The following is a 19,283-nucleotide window of genomic DNA, read 5'->3' as shown; positions in this document are numbered from 1 at the left end:
GCCAGATTGGGCGTTCGCTGCCATTTCGTTCACATGGTATCTCCTAGCGGGTCGAAATTAACACTGGATGTTTAAAATAAGTGTGCCTAGAGTATGACGTTTAGTATGATGCCTTGCAACCGGTTGCATTTTTGTTTTAATGCTGGAAGCGTTGTCCAAATTTCATTCCGCATACGTTATTTCTAAAATAAAGCAGCTAGACGAATGCATTTGATCCCACTATACATATGTGTAATGAAATCAGGCCCGCGCGCACGGGGGGGGGTTCAACCCCCCCCCCCCCATGATCGTTTTGAATTACTTTTAAAAATTTATTATCTTCCTGTTCAGGAAAGTAAATATACTGCAAAACGTTTGGACACATAAAATGTCATTTAGAAACAAGTCACTTTAGAAACAAGTCAATGAAGAAACCAAGGACGAAACTTTGCGAGGGTGGCTGGAAAGGGATGTATGTCAAGTTGGATGGCTTCTCTGAAGGATCGGTTAACGTATCGACAAGCTTCGATATTAGCAAAAGTAGTGAGTAGACAGCAGATATCGGTCAGAGGGCTAGCAACGGCAGTTAAGGAGGAAAAACACGAAGTTGGAGAAAATCGGGATATCGTTGTCTAGAATTTTTTTTCCGCCGATGATTATTCCGTGAGAGTGGCAGCGAAATGGATCGCGAAAATTGGCATCGGTATAGGGTGATAATGCCGCCAAGAAGTTCTCAGCACCAGCTAGCAGATAAATAGGAACGACTAACACCAAGAAGGATAAGAAACCCGGCGAAGGTGGTTGTAAACAGATGTAAATCCTTATGGCTGACACCCGCGGACCCGTTCATGTCTCAACAGAGTACGATATTTGCAGCAGACCTGAGCTGGTGAGATATATCGCGAAGGTTAGACAGCAAGTAAGGAAAAGTAGCTATGGATAAAAACATGAAGATTCACACAAAACAAAATAAGCAAGAACACAATCCTTACTAAAGCAGTACTTAACGGTTGCCCCGGATGGATGAGGATTACGAGATACAAAAGGTTTAAGTTTAGTCGGTTGGCTTAACGACTACTACAAACCAATCCGAATCCACCACGAGCCAGCATTCAACGCACAGTGGTCGGAAATGTCAAAAACGTCACTAGAGGCCAAATTATTGAATATATTCATAGGCTATCTTTGGAGGAATTGTTCGTAAGAATATTCCCCACAACCTGATAAAAATTAAATTGAGGCATGGTTTACTATGATTGAAATAAAAAAATTAACTTTTTTTACTGACGATGTAGAAAGTTGATGACTTCGACAAAGTTTTAGGAATGCTCATAATGAAGAATTTTGTTGAACAACTTGAGCTTGTAGGAGTTAATGTTATCGATTTTTAAAGCGTTTTCTAAGGTAAATCCCTTAAATTTAGCTATTTAATACAGCTTTTTTCGCTGTGACTTTTCGTGCAAACGATGTTCCAGACAAATGTTGAGGTATTAACACCGCATAATATTGTTGAAGACTGCATGTAAAAATTAAATTATTGTTGAAGACTGCAAGTAAAAATATTGTTGAAGGCTGCATATAAAAATTTTACCTGAAATCGGCGGCGCCGCCCACACCTCTTGTAAAAATACTCATTCGTTTTAGAGTTTTGAAGAATTTTAAATTTTTTAACACCAACTTCAACTGCGTATAAGAGAGAAAGGTGCAAACCAAAATGGACTAGCTAGCACTATTTTCAATGTCCGGACTACGCATAATAAAGGTAAGAAGGTTTTAAGCTCATTTTGTAATGTTTTTACTTGGGTATTTTTACTTACAGTCTTCAACAATATTATGTGGTTTTAATGCCTCCATATTTGTCTAGAGCACGGTTTGCACGAAAAGTCACAGTGGAAAAAGTTATTAAAAAAAACTAAATTTGAGGGTGTTGCCATAGAAAACGCTTTACAAATCGATAACATTAAATCCTACAAGTTCAACTAGTTCAACAAAATTCTTTATTATGAGCATTTCTAAAACTTTGTCGAAGACACCAACTTTCTACCTCGTCAGCATAAAAAGTTCATTTTTTGATTTGATCGTAGTGAGCCATGCCTAATTTTAATTTTTATCAGGTTGTGGGGAATATTCTTACGTACAATTCACAGGGTATCCCTGTGAATATATTCGATGGTTTGGCCTCTAGTGAATTAAGTTCACGTTTTTGGGGTTTCCGACCACTATGCAGCGGTGTCTTTTGATGACTTCTTCTCGATAATAAACATTTACCCAATTTGTTGAGCAGAGTCGTTTGGTTCACAAGACTAGGTCCAGGCCTCTGAAAAAATCTTCTTGAGGGTTTCTGTACGTTTCTTTTAAAATAAACGTTAAAAAATCAACCCCCCCCCCCCCCCCTTGAGAATTTTCTGCGCACAGGCCTGAATGAAATATTCAATAATGTGAGTAGTAAAGGTAGTACTATCCACTTGAAAAAAAATTACCCACTGGAAACTTCGGAACAAACCTAGCAGTTGAATTTTGCCACACATGTGTTCGGGCGGACGTTTGCAAGTTTCGAAGTAGGACCGAAATTTCATTTGCATAAACGCATCGCAAGTGATGTACGTGTAGGTAATGCATATATACAAATAACAGAAATACTTGATAGCTGAATTTAATGCAACCATGCAAAAGATAGTAAAAATTACAGCAATAGAATAACCAGCCTAAGTGTATTCTACTTCAGTTCGATTATGTCTCTGACTTACCTACCCATTTTTCTTTAAATCGCAACTTACGAAGCTACACAAATTTGATTCGATTTTTACGCTTATACATTTCATAATATCACCTTATGGAATTCAAAGGCGTATTTTGTGTTGTTCATAACCGTATTATTAATATAGTATCATATATGAAATGTATCATATCATCACATAAGAAATCGGTGACAATGTAAACCCACTGAAAACCCAAAAAATGTTTCAAAATCGTTCTTAGGGGGAAGCATATTTGTAAATGGATTAAATTTAATTTTGAATTTTTTTGTGCAAGTTTGTAGAAATGAAATGTAGGTGGCCGAACCGGTCGGGCGTGTCTTTCTGTTCGTCCGATATTTTCCAAAGTTTCCCTATAGTATATAATGTGTTTTATGGATAATCGAAGTCGATCCTTCACATAGTCATTTCTTCTGTACAGTTAAGTGTTAATAGGTGTAAATATCGTGAAAATAGATTATACGTAGTGATTTTTTCATCACATTCTGATAGCTTTGCAATGCATGCGCGTGAATCTTGCCGCCAAAAATACACCCGCTCGTTCCGCGTAGCGCCATCTATAAATGACTAGTTGATGCAACGATTTTACTGATGGAAGAAAATTCTTGCCCCTCAATTAATTAAGATCAGGTGAAATTTTTTTTTTGTTATTTTTTCAATGTTTATATTTTTCTCCAAATAATGTTCTTACTGTAAATACGGGCTAAACAAGGTAAGTTACATTCATTTTGCACTGAAATGTTTTTGAATAAGCTCCTCATAAATAACCTGTCCTACTAACCCAAACTCCTATTCCTGAAAAATCTATGAAAGTAGTATGGGTTCCCTGCACTTTCACAAGCAGATGTTAAACTAACGTTCCTTCCCTTCCTCGACGATTGTAAGGACGTGACCAGGTGTACACTGTGATGCTTTTCCACCATGAAGAAAAAGTGTTAATCCCAAATGTTTTTTCTTGCGACACGGTATGGTGTATCTTGTTAAATATTAGCTGATCATTATACAGCAACCCACGATTTGTGCAATCGTATATGCTATGCTATGCTATTTGTAGAAATGAAATGTAGGTAAAACTACAGAATCAAACGGTGGGAGAAACCGATAAAAACAACGATTTCTACCGATAATGCACGGGTGATGAGGCGGCGTACGCCGATTTACCGTGGGATGAGAATAACCTTCACTCTTCTGAATGAGCAATAACTCACTCGCATTTTCTCATAGAGTCAAATTTGATAGAACTATTTCGAGAAGCTTACCAGAATATTGAAGTTCCTATCTTGGTTTTAAGGATGGCTTGAAACTATGAGTAGGGGAACATGGGGAGACTTGACCATGCGCAAAATTCTATTTTTGGTTATGGCGTTTTCTATTCGATTCTTAAATATTTTTCAAAAATATTTGTATACTTGTTTCGATCCCTTAAGGTAATTTTAAAAGTTTGGAATGAAAAATGCTTTTGTCACAGAAAATATTACGTGATTAATAAATTTGCATTAAATGATGTAATTTTTTATCAAAATTTGTATGGACATATCTACTCGACTACTAATTACTATTAAGGTACTAATACACCATCTTAATCCTTGTGAAGCAGTGAAATTATTTTACATAAATTGGAACATTGTAATAGTAATTACTAGAATTTGTACGACATTGAACGCAATAACTAATGTTGTGGAGACTTGGCCAAAATTTTATGGGGAGACGACCAAGTGGCAATTAGCTGAAGAAAGATACAAAATTCCTGATATTTATTATGTTTTGGTATCTACTGTTAATGTTAATCACGCCATAAAAAAATTTCACCTCAAACATAAGTCTTTATATTTTAGTATTAGCAGACAAAGTTATCAATAGTAGGACTGATTTCGTGACGTGTGAACATGCAATGCAAACAGTACAGGTAATCCATAAAAATAAATGCATTGGTCAAGTCTCCCCACGCCTTGGTCAAGTCTCCCTGCAGTGGGGAGACTTGACAAAAAAAACGATCACAGAAAAACTTTTGTAACCTTTCAAAAATAAAATTAAAAATTCTGCAAAAAATCATGAAGACGCATAATAATTTTGCACATTATATCTCAACGACTTCTGAGGGATTGAAGGCTTTTATAGAGATTTATGCAGTTTTAGTTGAAAACCTGTTCAAGTCTCCCCATGTTCCCCTACATGTAGAATTATTCATGTCTTCACAACAGCTCATCACCGGACAAAACGCCGCACTAAGTTCTGGATGGTATGCTCTATTATTAGCACAACACAAAGTAATTTATGTAATTTTGTATTTTAAATTAAGGTAATACTTATTTGTTAAAGTAAATCAAGGTTTCATACATTGTGACCTTTTTTCCGTACGAAAAAATTTCAATAATTCGATTGGGGCATATAACCCCATTGTTGTGGGGCATACTCACCGATTGCTGGGGTGCATACCATCCTTTTGTTGTTGGGCATATTACACTGTAACTTTGGACATTTTGTCCTGAGTAAAAGAAGAAACTGTAATTTGAACGGCTTTGAAAAATGAGTAATCATACTTGTATTAGAATGTTTTAACGGGAACTAATTTTCAACTAGCAATAAATTAGAGTAGTTACTGCGGAAATTATAGTGTCCAACGTTGAAATATAGCTGTTTTTGCTTAAGGGGGGCGTATTAGACCTGTTTACCCTACTATTTAAAACTACCGCAAATGCAACCAAACAACTGGAAGTACAGTCTGCAAAGGAAGCGCATCAAGATAGAACAAAGCTCATGTACAACTGCAGAAGGTAAACGTACACTGAGGATACTGCACATACGAATATCATAACTTAAATCTTATGAGCTAGTTGATTTTCGCATTTCTAATATTTTTATAGTTGTCGTATGTTTCTCATAGCATGTACATAAACTTCATTTACTCGCGTTATAAGCTGTATACGTTAGACGTGTACATTTCATGCAATGAAATTCATAGTTGCATCTTGTGTGAAGAAAATTATAAGAAGCACGTATAAAACTTAATAGCAACATAAGCAGAGGAAAATGGCGTCCGCCGAGGATTTACTGGCAGACCTTCCGATTGCGGCTAGTGCGTTACAAATATTCGAAGGTATTTTGATTAAAAGTGTTACCGTTTTAATTGTGCATGTCATACATGTGGAGTATTCCATTTTGATTCGCAGAGTGTGGAGTAGACACAACCGCCCTTAATTCATGGATAAAAGATCAAATATACGAAGCTCTATCGCAGTCAGACCCTGATTGGAATATTGATGTGATTTGGGGATGGATTTCAAGCTGGCGGAGTCGTGATGTAAGAATTATTCATCCATTTTTCTAATATAATTGTAATCATATTGTACTTTCATTTAATATTTTCAGGATCTGGACGGTGCGATGATTATCTACGAAAAAAGCAGTAATCTGTTGTCAGACGAGAACCCGGAAGACGAAAATATTCATGAGTCACCGGAAGACAAAATTGAACCAGGGGAAATAGTTTATGTTTATTGCCTTCACCAGCAGGCCTTGGCCCCAATGGTGGTTTCTTAAACTAATTACATTTTAAAATTGCCAACATTTTCGCTTTTATCGCATTCCGCGTCCGGTTGAAGTCAAAGGCCGTCGCCACACTGTTAAAAATTCGCTGGAGTCCGGTAACAGCGCTCTGGCAACCATAGTTGGTTCTTCTGAACGGAACTCGCAGAAGAGAGTTAAAGAGGTTAGTAATATTACAATAGAATTCCTTCCCATTTGTCCGGCTGGAAATGTTAATGCATTTTACCTACAAGACAAACTGAATGATACCCAAAACACGGAAGAACAGACCGATGCTCAAAACGTTGCTCACATCGAGTCCACGATAGACGATACGATTTACACGCCGGAAGCCCAACCAAGAACACATCCCGACTCTGACAGAACGATCCTACCGGAAAACAAAGCGAGGGCCCATAGCGAAGAGCCAGAATCTTTTCTAGACAGCAAAGACGAAACGAGGAACATACGATACTGCTGAGAACGCTGATGAAAACTCGACGCTTGCTGCTGAAGTGGTACGTTGAACAAAACAATATTATTTTAATTTAATTATAATAACTTTTTCGTGTTTTCCACAACATTCTAATTATTACCCAGGTAACCAACAAGCATTAGTGTATGCAGTAAAGTAGCGTAAAATTTGCATTCCGGATGCTTCTTGCAGTATGCTGGCATTCGTTATGCATAACTGTTGTTAATCAGCATTTGAAAAACTGTTTAAAAACTTCTTGCCAGTAAGCAGCATTCTGAATGCACAACAGTAGTAAAAAAGCATTTTCATAGCACAGCAGTAATGTAGCCGTATATTTTGCCAAAAGCGACTTTTAAATAGCATTTAAAACGACTTAAGTGCTTATCAAGTAGCCGTTAAGGCGCATTCAGCTTGCTTATTGGTTACCTGGGTACTTTACTTCGAAATCACTTGAAGACTTTGCGGGAAACAGTGATTGGCTCTAAAATCCTGAAAAACATCGGAAACAATCTGGAATTGTCGGAAGCCAGTAAAAAGTTTTTACCGATGTCATTGCGAGGCAGCACCAACCACCGCCGAGCAGTTGAACATTTATGCGGATGTTATCATTGGACATTTTCCAAACGAAACGAAGGTAGAATGTATTGATAATACAACATTTAAAACGCATTCCAAATTTTCTTCTTGTTTTATTAGGCGACATACTTTATCTCCAAATTTAAAGGCAATCCTGGAGGTAAGCTTTACAGAAGGATTGAATATCTTAGACAGTTTGAGTGCAAAAGAGAAAGAAGAAGATGAGCATCTGAGCGGTACTGAAAAAGCCAAATGTAAGGTAATTGAAATACCACACCAAGCCATCAGCGTTCTAGACTGGCTCCAATTAAATAACTCACCGTGGTCAACTGTAATTACACAATGGGAACAAACGTTTAAAGCCAGAAAAAGGGTATTCAAACAAGGTTTCAATTCTCAAACATTTTACTAAGGTGCCGTATTACATTACTCTGTTTACCATGAGTGTTCGATAACCTCCGTATTGGAAACACAATTTCAATTTTGTTCTTATTTATAAAACCAACAACAATTTTTAGACTTTTTCTGCGAGACATTGTTTATGAATTAACCCTAAACAAACAATATTCCATAACGAATATCACGTAACATCGATGACAGAGCAGTGGGATCAAGGCCAAGTTCCCCCTGGGTCGTGCAAAACTGAGAAGCAACATCAATTTCGGCACAGACAACAGACATCCATCTCAAGCGTAAAAGTTGAGTAAAAGGCACATCCAAGGATAATCGAGAAGTTACAACCAAAGGTGGTTCTGTCCTGCCGTTTAGTGCGTAAGTGTTACGAAATTGATATCCAAGTGATCGTTATAATTATGGGATATGCCAGTATGGTGGTCGTAATGGTCTAGCAAACATTCGTTCAAATGACAAACATTTTAAACTTGTTTGTTCGAAACTGGATATCTGTTCTCTGTGGCTTAGTTCTAACAATTAAAATCTTAAATTATTTTTGATTTTCAAACAAAGCGATTATTAATACACACTAGAACAGGAATAATAACTGGCAGAATACATAGTTACAGGGAAATTAGTATTCGTGGACATTACGATTATCAGCGCTCTCTGAATTAGTTAATAGTCGATTGATCCGCTTCAGACCTAGGGGACCCAAGAGGAGATCAGGAACAAGACAGAGGCGGAATCAATGCGAAGTTTTAACTGCATCACTGGCAATTTAACACGCGGTGTTAGGAGCTTGATACATTGGACTAGACAAAATAGTGGACTTAACGTTATACACTTCGAGACAAACTGGCGCAAAATTTAGTCCTCCCGAGGACCGGTGTTTACTTGGCAGACAGTTGCTAATTCGTCCGATTTTACAAATTTTGTCTCGCGGGACGGACCGAGATCCCCTAAGCTCCAAGCTGCAGTCCTATCAGCCCGCTAAAAAAAAGAAAATTTCTTCCGTTCATCTGATCGAAATCGCAATATTTTTGCACCATCTGATCGGAGATTTGTGCACGTATTTCGTATTAAATTTCGGAATTAGTGCGACTACTATAAATAAAGCAAAAAAGGATTTTTAAAATATCATTCGAAAACAGCGAGGAAAATGCGAAATTTTCAAGCATATCTCAGGCCGCGCCGTCAAAAAGGAGCATGTAAGCGTTTCATTACATACGGGAATGTTATTTATACAGGTCACCCGAGCTTGTTTTGTATCAGTGGGTGCTCGCTTACCACACGAGCAACATGTTGACTATATTGTCCAGACGCGTACAACTCACTTAGATCATTATAAAAAAGACCCTTTTCAGGGCCACCAAAATAATTTCGAAGAATAAGTTTGCTTTTTCGATTTCATGGGCTGTTTCTCCCTGAAGAGCAATTTGGGTTAAACCCTAAATTATGATTTATTTCAGTACGCAAATTGCAAATATGGTCGCCTGAAACAAACTGGAGTGAAGTGGAACCCATTTTTACTAGGCGTATTCAAACAAAGTTTCAATTCTCAAACATTTTACTAAGGTGCCGTATTACATTACTCTGTTTACCATGAGTGTTCGATAACCTCCGTATTGGAAACACAATTTCAATTTTGTTCTTAATCAAAATAAGTGATCGTCCTAAAAAGGACGGTTTTTACAGCACTATGCATTTCATTGGTGAGTTTCAGCGTTCGATTTATGCTTCCTTCTCGGTCTTCTTGGGCAGCAGCATTGATTGGATGTTCTGCAACACACCACCTTGAGCAATGGTCACTCCGGAGAGCAGTTTGTTCAACTTTTCGTTGTTACGAATCGTTAGCTGCTGAAGACGTGGGATGATTCGTCTTTTTGTTATCACGGGCAGCATTTTCTTTCCAATTTCAATACTTCCATTACAGCTACTAAGTAAACGGAACTCCGACGCGTTCAACACAATTTGCTTATGTATTCTGGTTGCAGTTGAAAACTGGAAAATCCAACCAGCGACAATCGTATTTTCTCTGGTTCTAAACAATGGAATCACGTCGAAAATAGTGCGCTGTTTTCGTACAATGATGCGCTATCCAGCGCACTACTTCCGACATCATGGATTAGCACTAAACAGGATAAAAACCGATTGTCGCTGGATGGATTTTCCAGCTTTCAACTGCAACCAGAATATCGACCAACGAAGAGGGAGGAACTACGAAGAATACATATTGAGGACAACACAAAAAAGGACGAGCTTACATTGTGCTGCTATCAGGTATAAAAACTTAGCATGCTGCTGCTCAGTATCAGTTTGTTTGTATCGTCGTACCATATACGTCGATCTAATGTTTCCGAACATTGTCAAAGGATACAAGAAGAAGAGGCCGTCCGTTTGCAGCTGTCAGAAAAGTTGACCAAGCACGCCGTCTCAGATGGCACAAACACACCAGCTCCAAGTAAATTCCTAACACTGTCCAAACAAAAGGTCCTTTTCAGAGTCATCAATTTATCAACAAAGCGTCGAATTGAAGTTTTGTTATTACAAGCATCAGCAACGTGGCTTGCCAAGAGCGTTGAATGGTAAGTGAGTCACTTGTGTACAATATCGTCGCTTTCACGTAGAATGGCACAAAATAAAAAGTTATCATTTGTGTGATTTGTAGACAGTTTCGTGTAGTGATTCAATTTACAAAAATCAGGAACGTTTCGATATAGGGGCTCCGTTTCAAAATTTTCGGCCAGAATTTTGCCTGATGTTTTGAACGTGGAAATGTGCTGTTGTACACTCAATGAAAACATAAGATTTTTGCACTGATTGGAAATAGTAACTAATTCTGTAGAAAGTATAATAAAGAAAAAATATCGGATTTTGTGAAAGAAGTGGTTGGTCCGTACAATTCGATTACAAGCCAGCCAGACTAGTTTTCATTCAAAGCTCCCACCTCTTACTATAGAAGTAAACTATTTTATTTTGAATTCAACTACAACTTCTTTGAACACAGCACACCGAAAAAACTTTTGGGGAAACCGGGGAGCCTTTCTTCCGGTGGACTTACGAGCGGTCTGTTGTAGTACGCCAACTGAATGTATGGACCTAAATTGCTAGAATGAACGCTAAAGATTTCCGGACGTGACCGATTCATGACCGCGCGCGTTTGCGGGTTCGCGTTTGAGACCGCGTTTGTAACTTCGTAAGTACTAAAACGTTCACATAATTACCGGAGTGTTATCAAGTTTGCGCGATCGCGGGCATAGGTGTGCGTAGATGATCGCGAAGGACTTAAGCGTTCGTATGTTGACGTGTTTATCGCGTGTGCTCGCGTGTATGTGACTTCGCGTGTATAAATTCGACTTTGAAACCCTGCGGCCATTCATATATTCGCGGACCGTCATTCTGATATTTAGCTTTCGGTGTACGGATCAAAGTCTGACAGGGAGTGAGTTACCCCATATCACTAGAGTTCCCGGTCATGTCGCCTTGGAATGTTTTGTCTAGTGGATATGGGAGTTATTTTTTTTTCTTAATTTTTCAATTTTATTTTTTTATTAATTAACATGGACCTAGACTGTTGGTACAGAGGATAGAGACTTCCGGACGATCCCGATTCATGATGGCGCGAGCGCGGGAGTTTGTAGATTCACGCTTGAGATCGCGTTGGTAAGTTCATGTGTGCGGAGACGTTCACCTTATCACCGGGGTATCATGTTTGCGAGTTCGTGGGCGTAGGTTACTTGGAAAATCGCGAGGGGCTCTAACGTTTGTACGCTGACGTGATTTTGTATTTGCGTGTGTTCTTGAATGGTCGCGCGAACCGTGAGTCTGATATTAAATTTTCGGTGCGCGGTTAGAATTCTGGCAGAGAGTGGGATCCCTTATATCGATAGGGTTCCCGGTCATGTCGCTATGAGACGTGTTTTCTAATAGGTATGAGCGTATTTTCTAAATTGGTCCAGCTGAAGGTATGGACCTAGGCTTCTAGGATCAAGGATAGACTTTTGTAGAGGGCATTTTTGTAGGTTTCCGCTTGAGATCGCGTTTGAGAATGTGTGAGTGCTAAGACGTTCACTATCACCATCTTTGCTGATCCAGCTGAAGGCGGGTGTAGAATGGCAGTATAGGACTCGAAAAAAAGATATACAAGACAATATATGAGAGACGTAATAGATCGAGGCGTATTGTAATCAACATCTTGAAGCGGGCTTCTTATATAAATCAAATCCTGAGTAGTCATAATGATTGGTGGATTATTACCATGAAAACTAGTTAACCTCTAGTAGTAGAACTTGGTGCAGAAACTAAAAAGAGCGAAGGTCCTTATATTTAGATAACTCTATTGAATCTATTGTGGCTTAATGATGTTTACAATACCGTCAATCCCATCAACCTGCGAGAGGGACAAAGAAATAGATATTAAATGTGATGTGATATGAAGCCACCATCAGCTCAAGGTTTTTCCAGTGTATGCGGGTAGACTTACGGCAGTCCCGAAATAATTTATCGTCAAACCTTCGCATTATTGCTGTTAATGAAGGGAATTTAAAAAAAATTAGGCAGGTCCATAAGCAGCGACACCCGCGGGAAAGTAAGAATTCCTTCCAACAATAATACTCCAGTCAAAAGATAAAAAAATTCGCTATACCTGCTTTACCCACCTGATGGTTTGTTTTGAGAAGGGTGCGTCAAACTCATATCAGACCTTCTGAAGAAAACAAGTTTTCTTCAAGTGACTTAGGCTGGCTATCCACGTTCCTTCGTCCAGTCCTCAATTCATATGATACCCTGATGCTCCCAGCCCCTCCCATTTTTCAATGATATATAGTATATTTAGTGCATTAAATTTAGTGTACATGATATAATATAACATAGTAAACATATTAGTCGATACCTAGAAAAATAATGAATATTGCGTACATACCTAGTTGAGAAAAAAAATTAACAAAACCTTTAATAAATACAATGCAATTAAAATAATGAAAACAACAATTGAATAAAGATTATTATAATAATGATTATAAAACATATAGTGATGATGTTGGCCCAACATTGTTGGGTACAACGAAGATTATGACACAATGAATATAGTAAAATTTTGTGAATTTCATATAACAGAATGTATCAATTAAAGTGAAGAACTCCACAATAAATGTAATAAATGTGATTTACTATATAACCAATATTTGAATCATTATAAACAAATGCTACATCAAGTAAGGTGAGAACGATGAATATGAAGAATGAAATAAGTTATTTAAAAATCATAGATACACGAATTTAATGAATATATAGTAAAAAGTAGTGAAATTATTACGAATGTGACCATGAATATAAAGGAATAAAATCTGTTAATCAATGCATAGGAGTTAATTCAATCTATTCGCATAGCTTGATACGCTAAACGAATGAATTGTTGACATCCTGCTATATGAACTATATACGGAAGCCTAATTGTAAATATTAGATTTAAATAATATCGGCACAAATCTCGCGCGCTTCTCGAAAAGAGCCAACAAGCACACTGCCAAAATTCATCCCGAGAGAATCCCTATCGAACCATAACTCTCTAATTGAAGATCTCAGCAGTAGACGAAAGAGAAAACTTTTCTCTTTCATTAAATGCGAACATCCGTTTTCAGTGAATTAGGGCCCGTTACTCCCTCCCAAAAGTGATACCCGACAGTATGTCTATCGGACGTCCTTCAAAAATATATTAAAATAATGTACATGTATTTTAAATGCGATAGTTGTAATAAATATATACCATAACTATAATAAATGTATTGAATGTTACGAAGTTGGTGAAACGACCATTTCCACTTTGGCATGTGCGGGCTGATTAGTATTCAGTATTCTTATCTAGTGAATAAAAGCTGGCGACCCACGACATCCAGTCCTAGCTGTAACTTGACCGATACCCCGATGCTCCTTCCCAACACCATTCCAGTTTTTATACAATAAAAATAATGCATATACATATATAATACAAATAATGACAAATTCGCTAAATATAATGCGCATATTTAGCGAAATGTAAATATAATGAATATAATTAAGGACAGTGAATACAGTGCAATAAATAAATACAGCATGGATGTGAAGAATATAATATCTATCGAAGGCTCCCCTACTAGATGCAGCATACTCGTAGTAAACTGTTCGTGTACTCATATGTGAGAATGCACTTCTGAAATGAAATGTTATGTTCGTTATCTTGTGATATAATAGCATACTAAATCAAAATTGAGCATGAACCGTAACTAAAAACGAACCAATAGAATATTACTTATTCTAATTCATCGTATTTATCCTACATGCGATTTTAACAGATGATCATAGTTCACACCACACGCATAGTACCCCATCTCTTTGAATCACGCAATTAAATACTTTTTATTTCGATATTTTACGTATTTCCTGATCATTGAAACGCAGCTCACATGTACCTCCTATGTGAGAAAAAACATAACATAACTCGCTGATCAAGATACTCAGCATCCTACGCAACCTCTATCATTTGCAACTCAAAATAAGTCAATGTTATGTTTAACTTCATACAACTATAACGGTTGACCTCCCTACAACCATCGAGTTAAAGAAAACGGTACATAACTAGTGATGTATTTTTGCTCGATTAACGAAAATAATCGAAAAATTTACAATCGATTAGAAGCTTGCGATATAATCGATTGAATCGACTAGCTGATATCAATTAATCGACAACATAATTCACGCTAAAAATGAAAGCCGCAGAACAAAATATGCAAGCGACTCAATATTTCAAATTAGACGGCCTTTTTCTGGTTGACAAGCTAAGATTTACTACCCAGTCGATTACTAATCTTAGGCTGTGAACCATTTGGTGAAATTTCCAACTTCTAGTCAAAATCTGACACTTCGAAAGTTATTTGCAAAATAACCCTACTCTGGAGCATGGTTAAAATTGACAGAGAGATAGTTAAATTTGACAGCTCGATGGTTAAAATTTTGCCCATGATGCAGAATAAAAAAGTGAAAACATTTTCTATACCTAATTGAGGTTGTCAATATTTTTCAATACAAAATTAAGGGATAAAGATGGAAACGATAACGTGCTGTGTTAAGATTTGTTCGGGTTATTTCATGATGTGGATGTTTACTTTTCGAGGCTATGACTGTCATACTTAATGTAATAAGAAAAAAACTAATTTTCAAAATATCGACAAATGTTCACACCTCTACCATCTTGTGGTTATCGCAGCTGTCAATTCTAAATAACTATTCATATGTCAACCTTTGAAATGGTTCGCTCTCTCGGTTAAATTTTCCCATTCAAGAGAAAATAACTTTCGAACTGTCAAATTCCAACCAAAGGTCAAAAAAATTCGCCAAATGGTTCACAGCCTTAATCTATTATCCTGGCCGATTAATCGAATCAACCAATCAAACTCCCAAAAACCACTCGATTAACGGATAATCGATTTATTGCAAACGTCAGGTATCACTAATATAGCCAAATAAAGCTCGACTCTGCCATCTGTGCTCGCATACATTGATGGAAACTATTATGATGCTTGGAGTGAAAAAGAAAACTGGTGTTACGAATAGATGCATGCGAATGCTTTCTGGCGAACATGCCTATGTGTTTCTATTAGTGTATGCGCAAAAGCTCAGAACTTATGCCCATCTCGACAGCCGTACCGTGATAGTTTATTACGCTACTGTTCGAATGTGAAAATCCAGTGTAGGGAACCACTCCGGTGCACATCAATAAAAAACTACGTCAGAGCCTACTATGCTCGGCTTCCAGCTAGAGAAACTATGCACATTCTGAAAATTGCTGGCAAAAATTATTTAAAAAATAATAAAACTGCACCCAACGCTCTTGACATGCTGTCCTGCTCCTTTACACACACATATAGCATCCACGACACACAGCCAGTACCAAATATTTCACGTGCGAATAACTTCTGCGGGTGGCAAGTTGTCTAACAGAAAAATGGAATATAATGAAAAATACTCCCTTTATTTCTGGTACTCCAGGTTAATCAGGTCGATTCCACCGTCTCATCTCAACCAGCTTATCTTTTCAAATTCGTCTATTCAATTTTCATTTGTCACTTCCTACGATATGCGACGTTCACTTACACACACTTTGTTAGATTTTTCTATGATTACCGGCAACAAACACCAAACCTATGCCTTCGAACTTTCCATAATTTTGCCACTCAATTATGTTTGAATTGAAGCAAACATTTATAGATGCCTACCACTGAAGACCTTTGTACACCTCACAACACTTAAACATTAAAAAAAAGGTAAACAATTCATAAAACAACGCGGAGCAAAGACAAGCAGGACTAGCACTCACGGAGCTTACAAGGAAAAACGCTTCTGCTCAGGGCGAGATGTGAAGACAAGCTGAAGAAATAGATATTAAATGCATCTAAACTACTTTTAGGTGTTTGGTAATGTGGTTCACGTGGATTGGATTTCTTCAAAAACTACGTGTTTCAGTTTATCAAGCTGATCTAGTTGAGCGTTAACTAGTGGCTGAACAGTATGTTTAAGAGTAGGTTCCATCCATACGAGATTGTCATCTCTGTTTTTGAAAACGGCGAATCCGATTCGTTATAGACGAGTATTACTCGCCATCTTCACGAGCCAGAGCAACAGAGCGATTAAAGAGATAAAAACACCTACCTTTAGTCTGATCATCTCTTATAGATGACAGTCCATTGATCCGAATCGAATGACCCGATCACTATGCTCAAGATCAAATGAGTCCTCGAACAACCGAACCAGTATGTTCCACCATTTGAAAGTAGAAACATTCATATCAGCAGCCGTCCGCCAAAACACTCGATCGAATGACTATTAGTCATGAGATTCAGAGATCAATGAACCAGCACTCGCTCGGATCTCCAACACTTATCGACCAAGCAAGAGTACGCGCCCATCAGGCTCATCACCGAAGCCCAGGGACTTATGTTTATGTTTATGTTTATTACCTTCACCAACAGGTCCCTTGGCCCCAATTGTGGTTTCTTAAACTTTTAAAATTGCCAACATTTTCGCTGGAGTCCGGTAACAGCGCTGTGGCAACCATAGTTGGTTCTCCTGAACGGAACTCGCAGAAGAATTATTACGTAGAGCTCGAACGCGGGCTTGAAGATCCAGACGTCCGAGGATTGTAGGGCAATCCACTCTGGCAGAGAGTAAGTCCGAGACGAACAAGGCTCGAGATCAGTCCCTCCAAATGTTGAGTGTATCGAGGTGTATTAGCTAGAAACGGTTTTCATAGCTCGGCAGCTGAAATCTGTTTCGCCATGGGAGATGCCGAAGGGCGAAGCGTATGAACCTGCGTTGAACAGCCTCGATTCTGTCAATCCCGTTCTGGTAGTGCGGATTCCAAACAGCCGAACAAGTAAATCGATTTAAGACAATATAGGTCCCTGAAGTTTTTCGCTATTCGGAAGTTGAACCCAAGCTATCGTGATCCACTATGTATGAAGTATGTGGTTTGAATGTAAGTGCCGAATCCATGATGACTCCGAGATCTTTGATGTGAGAGTGTCTTGGAATACTCGAGCCGAAGAAATGGTAGTTAAACTGAGTCGGATGGCGTTTTCGCGTGAACGTAACGATTGAGCATTTGCTCGGGTTTAAAACCATTCTGTTTAGATCACACCACGTACAAAAGCTGTCCAGTTCCCTCTGAAGAAGCTCGGCATCGGTTTTATCCCGTATTTGTTGAAAAATTTTCATGTCGTCGGCGAAGGAAAGGCGGGGGGTCCTTGTAATGTGAAATTGACGTCATTAAAGTAAAGGAGGAATATTACTGGACCGAGATGGCTTCCTTGTGGTATGCCGGATGTAGCGAAGAATGGTGCAGATAGACAGTCCTTAATGCTGATTTGGAGTTGCCTTCCATCGAGATAGGAACGAAACCAGCGCAGAAGTTGTTCATGAATGACGAGTTTGTCCAGCTTCGCTATTGCGATATCATGGTTGATTTTGCCGAAGGCCGAAGGTCCCCCAACCAATAGCGCACAAACACGCTCCATAACAAATGTCTACTACGCATAAATTTTTATGGTAATGGGTTAAGCCAATTGGGAGTCCACAAGTAACATTTCATTTTCATTTTGCAGCATTTGGTGGGGCAATGAGAGCGCAAGTCAGTCCAAGGCCAATGATAGGAGGGGTAATGGCAGAATAGTCTATGCGGACCACCAAAACGCCATGGGAAAGGATCAGGGTGTGGGTCGGGTAGGGTTAATGAATTGATGTATGCTTGACGAATAATTGCGCTGCATAATGTGATGAAAAGGTGCATTGAACAGTACTACTGTTGGCCGTTCAGAAATAAACATAATATGTTTTTCCATAAGGTTTTTTTTTGAGATCACTAGCCATGCATTGAAGAATTCAGTCCGTCATCTGTTTGTCTCGTCCTGTCGTGTCTGGGACTTCCAGGTTACATGCATTTACCAGACAAGACTAGCTTATGTTACCTGGTTTCGTAGAATCCAGGCGATCATCAAAATGATAGATCCTACGAGTGAATGCACTTGGCCCAGTCACCTGTCAAGCATTTGTGTGCGTGTATGTTTAAGTGTGTATGGGACGTGTTGGGTGTTGAGATATGTGTGGTGCCTGTAAATAATATGTTAATAGAAATGATATGTGATATGCAAAGTTAAGTAATGTGTAATATGCTACTTGCATTTTTTGTCGTTCCTACTTATCTGATTCAATCGAGTATGAAAATACATCTCAATTGTTCTAAATCCTTGCGATGTCTGATGGCAGCGAATATTCATTGTTGGCAGTAATGTTGCCCTCCTTGGTTGTATCAGCTCGAAGGGGTCATCAGAAGAATGGGATGCATGAGACCGAAAATTAATTAATTATTGTTGAGTATTAATTGTCGTCATGCAAAATAAAAATAAAGATGGAACCAGGACTAAACTAATCCATGGAGTACAATAAAAAAGAAACACGTGTAACATGCAACTGCCTGAGCTCGTCTAGATGTAAAGGCATGATCAGAAGAGCACAACAAAACTTGATCGAGGTATTATATATTTTATCACTAATGCAAATTGCATTTTAATAGAATTTTGTCATCCTCCGCTGGTCGGGGGTTGATGGTTCATGTGTTAGCAAATGAAGAGTTTAGATTAGACAAGATTTTATGTGCTGTAAAAATATATCACATGACAAATAGACATTAGCACTTCGAACATTAGAATCTAACTTAAGATATAGTAGTAAAAGGAGAAATAACATGCCAAATTACAAGAAAAAATATGAAAAGAGATTAAGTACAAGCGTATAAATTGACTGATATTTTTTGGTATATATGAGTAGTGGAAAAGCAAACTAATAGACTTAAAACAAAAACAGACCAATGAAGTAGAGGAAAAAAACGGGAGGGACTTATTTAAAGTTGCTTATATTTGGGAACATAGCCACTTTATTTGACGGTTTGGTTCGCGTAGATGATGGTTCTTCAAGATTACTAGGCAGATTTTGAACATTTGAATTGATATGGTCCCAATACTTTGGATAGTTCACTTAAATTTTAAATT

The 19,283-nt window shown here is 38.1% G+C and overlaps 2 protein-coding genes across 2 annotated transcripts in view; one reads left to right on the top strand and one right to left on the bottom strand.

Annotated features, from left to right (window-relative positions):
- The window catches only part of LOC131675902 (NIF3-like protein 1), a 41,737-nt gene that overhangs the window by 19,048 nt on the left and 3,406 nt on the right, over positions 1–19,283 (bottom strand). The window lies entirely within an intron of this gene.
- On the top strand, positions 5,705–6,736 carry LOC131675946 (uncharacterized). The gene is made up of 3 exons (XM_058955072.1): positions 5,705–5,832; positions 5,906–6,036; positions 6,105–6,736. The coding sequence occupies exons 1-3, from the start codon at positions 5,766–5,768 to the stop codon at positions 6,273–6,275; spliced, it is 369 nt and encodes a 122-aa protein (XP_058811055.1). The 5' UTR covers positions 5,705–5,765; the 3' UTR covers positions 6,276–6,736.

The sequence above is a fragment of the Topomyia yanbarensis genome, chromosome 1 (assembly GCF_030247195.1).
Source record: "Topomyia yanbarensis strain Yona2022 chromosome 1, ASM3024719v1, whole genome shotgun sequence".
NCBI lineage: Eukaryota > Metazoa > Arthropoda > Insecta > Diptera > Culicidae > Topomyia > Topomyia yanbarensis.
This window is presented reverse-complemented; position numbering and strand designations above follow the sequence as displayed.

Coding starts and splice junctions, on each gene's coding strand:
- LOC131675946 (XM_058955072.1), top strand. CDS start 5,766: ATGGCGTCCGCCGAGGATTTACTGGCAGACCTTCCGATTGCGGCTAGT. Junction 5,833..5,905: donor TGCGTTACAAATATTCGAAG/GTATTTTGATTA, acceptor TTTGATTCGCAG/AGTGTGGAGTAGACACAACC. Junction 6,037..6,104: donor CAAGCTGGCGGAGTCGTGAT/GTAAGAATTATT, acceptor TAATATTTTCAG/GATCTGGACGGTGCGATGAT.